Source organism: Centroberyx affinis, unplaced genomic scaffold (genome assembly GCF_046629955.1).
Source record: "Centroberyx affinis isolate AG114_WGS23_722 - 3 ecotype Tasmania unplaced genomic scaffold, CSIRO-AGI_Caff_v1 ptg000166l_1, whole genome shotgun sequence".
Classification (NCBI taxonomy): domain Eukaryota; kingdom Metazoa; phylum Chordata; class Actinopteri; order Beryciformes; family Berycidae; genus Centroberyx; species Centroberyx affinis.
The window spans coordinates 486748-492747 of record NW_027278863.1 but is presented as its reverse complement, the minus strand read 5'-3'; the positions used below and the strand labels follow the sequence as shown (position 1 = coordinate 492747).

General features: G+C 44.0%; 1 protein-coding gene across 3 annotated transcripts in view; it reads right to left on the bottom strand.

The window, feature by feature from the left end:
• Positions 1-565: 565 nt before the first annotated feature.
• LOC139655909 (ATP-binding cassette sub-family C member 4-like) overlaps positions 566-6000 on the bottom strand; it is a 35311-nt gene continuing 29876 nt past the window's right edge. For all 3 annotated transcript variants that reach the window (XM_071533327.1, XM_071533335.1, XM_071533344.1), the window contains exons 27-31: positions 5190-5279; positions 4558-4730; positions 3786-3891; positions 2158-2292; positions 566-728 (exon numbers count right to left, since the gene is read on the bottom strand). In XM_071533327.1, coding sequence (XP_071389428.1) covers positions 651-728; positions 2158-2292; positions 3786-3891; positions 4558-4730; positions 5190-5279 — 582 coding nt within the window. In that variant the 3' untranslated portion in view covers positions 566-650. The remainder of the gene's footprint in view (positions 729-2157; positions 2293-3785; positions 3892-4557; positions 4731-5189; positions 5280-6000) is intronic.

Here is a 6000-nt window from a genome sequence, read left to right as displayed (position 1 = left end):
TGGTGTTAATATAATTGCCAGAACATGATGCTTTACATTTGACCTTTGTTATTGTCATTTACTGACTAAGAATCGAGGTAGCGATATAGCCATTATAGTCAAGCGCAAGGAAACCAATCAATTAATACAGTGCAATTACAAAGGATCGATACTCTGATTAAGGCACAATAATTACTGAAAACATCTGTGTCTTCTCTCAGGTTCTTCTTGTCTTCAAGCATATTCCAAATAACGCAAACAGTCTCAGTCCTACAAAATAATGTTTGTCTTAACTTGAATAATTTACGCCACCGATAATTTATTGTACCTGGATAAACACATCCAATATCTCAACTCTTTCAAGCACCAGTGCAGGATTGAAGCTACCCAAGAGGCCAGAACACACATACATAAACATAGCGGGGTGTAATCAATAAACAGCCATACTGTAATACGCTGCCAATAAAGGCACAGCCTGCCTCAGACACTCGCCTCTTTTCTATTAGAGACCAAAGGGCTGTGCCAATCAAATGCAGCACATACTACGGTAAGCCTACTGGGAGTCTAAAGACATTTTAATATAAAGGACAGAGTGTATTTGGTCACCTCTGATGGTAAGGGATTTGGTCAGTGATGGCAAAGCACAGGGGTCACAGCGACTCTCCAAACTGTCAGAGAGACGTCTCAAAGATGACACAGCTGTCCTTGGCACACTGCACGTCTGTCACTCGGCTTTTGTTCATGTAAACCTGGAAGGGTATCAGGGAAGCGGTGTCACAGAATACAAACGCACAGTCCAATCTGAGCTAAGATCTGTTAAGGTCTGATTTATGACAGATCCCGAGCTGGGTGGAGGGATTTGTCACCCGCTGGAGCATGCAAAAGTGGCTTATTTAGTCTTGAAACAACTGTGAAATTCAGGGGAAAATGTATCTGAGATAATCACTAAAATTATCTACAGACTTCATTTTCTCTAACAGTGGCTTCTAACCTGAGCAGTGCGACACAATTTGTAAATTGGCTCGGAAGATATCAATGTTTGTTCAAAACGCCCATACAACGCTTGTTTTTCCTCATACAAAGACGCTATGACAAACCAGCTATTTCAATAGCACAAAGTTCATGAAAAAGGGGTAAAACAGGTGAAAACAGGTTAGCTCCAGCATCAGATATGCTGCCTACTCTGGGATTCTCATTCAGCATGGACAAAGGAGCTAGAGGTTTGGTATCAGATTATTTAATGTGTTTAAACCTTGACTGACAACTATAGAAACTTCACACTCAGCCCGTGGACCATCTCAGTATTTAATAAGTGGTGCTAGACAGTTATGGATGTTGCAGTAATCTGATCTAAGGAGAGCATCCTACAATAAAGAAAGGAAACGTAAGGGCTTGAACAATGTCACTACCAATCCGCCAGTGTGCCGGGTAAGACGATACCAAATAATACCACAGTGTGCTGAGTCTTTGAAATCAGTATTTTACTCATTTCACTCTCTGGCTGAGTAGATACAGTTTTGCTGATAAATTTGTGCGAGGGACAGAGAGAAAATGAAATGATGCCTACTTTTTCTTATTTCACAAAGACCTGTTTGAAGTTGCAATATGGTATCTGTAGTCCCAGACAGATGCACATAAAATGGAATTGAACAATGAATAGCCGGCTCTTATCTGTTCAGTGTCTGAAGGGGAAATACATCACAAATGAATTTCACAGGGAAAAAATATGGACATTCTCTATTACAGTAATCCCCATAGAAAGTTTATCCCGAATCGCGATGAAGTTAAACCCAATATTTCAAAATAGATATAGTGGAAAGAAAGCTGCTTTTCTAGAATCATCTCCAAAATGATCTCAAAATTACATTTTTGAAAAAAAAGATTATATGGAGAGCTTCTTCGATAAGATCAGGGGATGTAAATCTACAAAGGGGCAATTTCTCTCTTGAAATTAATGTTATGGTGTCGCAATGCTCCAAGTAGGCACTTTAAATTAAAATGGTAATCAACCGTCTTTGCATTGTCAGGGATACGCACATCTTCTGTTGCTTAACTGTATTTATATTTTGGAGGTGAGCAATGAAGTCTGCAGTTAAAGGGAGAGTCTGGGATTAGTGTGCCAAGGCTGGACTATGTTCAGTGACAGCACAGTCCCGGGACAAAGGAGGGTGTGGTTACCTGTTTGGCTGTGTGGAGCAGGGAGGCGGCCTCAGCTCTGCCTGTCTGTCGGACCATCTGGTAGAAGAGTCCATCCTGGTTCTGGAGCAGCACATATGGCTCATCATACTCCTGGATCCTGCCGGCGTCCAGGACCTGCAATCACACACACACAGAGCTGGGTGTGTGCGTCACCACCTGTATACTTTACTTCTTGAAAACTAACATTTCAGCTGTTTCGCTGCTGAGCAATGCACGCAGACAGCAAGAGGTAAAAGGGGAAACAGTAGTTCTCTGCATCTCGGAACCATCCATTTTATGTGACTCATGCCGACAGCAAACACCGGTGCTTGTTTCTGCTCGACAGGTCCGCGGACGATGAGCATGGCCTGTTAGCTGTGTGAAAGTCTAGTATGCTGACACTGACAGACTGAAGATCAGTCATTTATCCATGCATTTATCCAGGCATTTCAGCGGCTCAAGGGTGGTCCTCAGTCAAAGCCAACAATCACACCTTCTACACTCTCTAGAAAATTACCATCATTTCTCTGTCATCACATGCCATGTAAACCACACAAAGAATAGTGCCAATTCAAGGAGTACAGAAAGGACTACAATTATATTACAGACAAATTTAAACAAGAAAGATCCCCTTACAATGGTAACGAGTGCTTTGTAACAACTTAAGCCCAATTTTGGTGAGCGGTGAGCATGAAAAGAAGAATTCTGCAGCTGCTGTCATAATCGACAGTTTGGTAGCAGGATACTCGACCATGGAGTTTCTATCTTAGAAAACATTCAGCGTCAAAATATAGCATGGCTTAAGATTTGGACAAGGCAATTCAGGCGGGTCCCAGTTCGGTTCCCCCGGACAGCACAACAATCTGGGGGCATTTAACACAAGGGTAGGTGTGAAATGGTCCCCGCTGTTTGATATTTGGCTTTTCTCCTCGGCCTTCTCAGTGACCGGGCGGCCACCAGGTCATGCCCCGTCCTCATAGACGGCAAACAAATGCTGCCACAAATGGCACTAATTGGCACCTCTGCAGGCAGTAGCAGGGAGAGGCCAAAGATCAAGTGGCATGGGGCACAGGCTGAGCGAGAGGGAATGTCGTGAGGGAGAAACCAGCCCAGCTGCTGCAAAATAGAAACCAGTGAATTAAAACTCCATAAAGGTTGTGTAGTAGGCCTTTCACAATGAAAGGAAGAGGTGTTTGTCAGCTCTGAACCTTGGGTATTTACATGTTCAGGACTATACAGTAGTTACATTGAATACAATACATTGTGCTGGCTACTTCATATGTGTATCTCACATTCAATACACAATGTGGCAGCTCAATTTATCATAGCTGATGGGAAAAATAGAAAGGGTTTTTCCATCTCTTATAAAAAGCTATTACAACTCTTCTCCTCCTACATTATCTGTGCTAGGCCTCATACCATGTTGAGACTGCAAAGACGGAACTGCGAGCCGTTTTGTTTGTTTGCATCTGTCTCTCCTCTCCTCTCCTCTCCTGTCTGTCTTTATTATCTACTTTCCCACAAATGTATTATTGAAGAAGAACAGATTCTCCTTTAAAGTTTATTTATAATAACATTCTGACTGAAGGGCTTGGAAAACAATAGAAATCCACTGTGCCCTTACTTACCAGTATTCTGTCACAGTCAATGATAGTGTTGAGCCTGTGAGCGATGGTGAGGACTGTACATTCTTGAAACTTGTCCCGGATAGTCTGCTGGATGAGGCCATCAGTTCTAAAGGAGCAGGGGAACACAACACCTCAGCCGAAACAAAACTCTCTTCCTATAGACCCTTGGGCAGGGATTTTACTCGACACAAAACAATGGCTAATCCTCAGCAAGGTATGTGCAGCTGTAGAAACAGTTGTAGTAAAGGATACCAGAAGGCCTTGATTTCATAAAGATGGATTCAGTTTATTTTGACGTGTATTTTTGCAGTGCGTCATATCTGATTTGATTCCACACCGATTGTAATAAAAGTTGTGAATTCAGAATAATTGTATAAGTGTATAGTGTAAGTGCATTTGTTTTTGTACTTATTGGCAGTTTATAGTAGGGATGCTCTGATCAATCAGCCACTGAAGGGTATTGGCAAGATGTTCACTCTGATTATTAGATGATCAACCCACTGTTGATCGGTGCAGGATTAAGTCTATTGGTGCAGGATTTCATTTCACTTATCAGGTCAACGTATTTATTTATTTGCTCTTATTCAAAGATATGTCTGTACACTAATTGTACACTAATACATTGGTATTGGACCAATAGTGAATGTTCTTCTCGTTAAAATATTGGTGATTAGCAAACAATTCCATTTGTTGCAACACTAATTTACAGGCAACAAGTTACATATGGAATGGACATCAAACATTTTACTTGTAGATTCAAGTGTCCCCTGACCTTGGGTCCACATTGGCTGTGGCCTCATCGATGATAAGGATCCGGTTTTTCCGGAGGATGGCCCTGGCCAGACACACCAGTTGCCTCTGGCCCACGCTGAAGTTAGAGCCCGACTCAGCCAGCACCGTCTCCAACTTATTGGGCAGCTCCTCCACCACGGCCTTCAGCTGCACCTGCAGAGAGGGAGAGCAGAGCCCCAACCCTTCATTACTCCTGCATAAAGGCTTCCTGTGGGGATGTCTTTAAAGAGCCATCCAAACACACCCATTAACCGCCTGGCACAATGCAGGGCCAGGTCCACTGATGACCTTGGCCAGTGCTCTCTTGTGGCCAGCCTCTAGCTTTAATCCAGGCCACCAAACCCATTCAGAGGCAGGACCAGGAGCTGGAGCCCTTCACTGTGGGGGGAGCCTTCATCCCGGTTGGCCTGACTGCCCAAACACATCTCCCCCAGCACTTTCAATGGTTCCCAGTTACAAGCCGCACATTGAGCTGGGCCCCACGGCCCTAATGGGATTTCCCCCCATGACTTGTGGCGAGCAGGGAGGCTGAATGGCAGCATTGTGCAGGGGGACAGAGGGATCCCCCCCTGGGCCGGCGAGGGGGAATCATTCAGAGCCACGCTGGAGTACCTCTTGGAGTGCATTCCACAGGTCCTCGTCTGTGTGCTGCCTGAAAGGGTCCAGATTCTTCCTCATGGTGCCCGTGAAGAGAACTGGGTCCTGGGGATAGATGGATATAGAAAGAGAAGGCCGTGGCCAGTTAAGATAATGACGAGGGGGAAGATGTGTGAAAGGGTTAAGACAGGCTTTATAGAGCGCCGCTAGGCTATGTGTGAGGGAAAGATGTTCACAAAGGGCTTGCTACACTCAGGAGCCCCATTCAATGCTCTGGCCCACTATGCTTCAATAAGTTGATCTTTTTACTTGGAAAACCAGAACTTGTGCTCTGGAGTTGGCTGAGAATAACTGTACAGAGGTTGTCGGAACTTGGTATCAGAATATATCATGTAACACAAAAAAGTGCCACCCGGTCACTGTTACCATATAAAGCCCATATGTGTTAGTATTAAAAAATCATCCTAAAATGTCTGCCAAAAGTCACAGCTTTACTCACAAGCATCTGTCAAGAGGGGTTATCACATCAGTTGACTACCTTCATGAAAGGACAGTCTCAGATCTCAGGCAGCTAAGATTCCCAAGATATGTATTTATGGTGAGCCACACACCTGTATCAAGGTTCAGCCACACAGCCGTCTTTAAGAGAGTAAATAAAGCTCTTTATTACAGTGCAGTGGGAACAGTCTGCCAGTCCACAGGCACTGTTCCAGCATGCCGCTCTGTTTGCGGTAAACCTGATAAACAGAAGCAAGCCCACATCTCCTTGTGTCAGGTCAGATATTTATTCATAAATCCTGTTCCGACGTTTAAGTGATTTACTGAA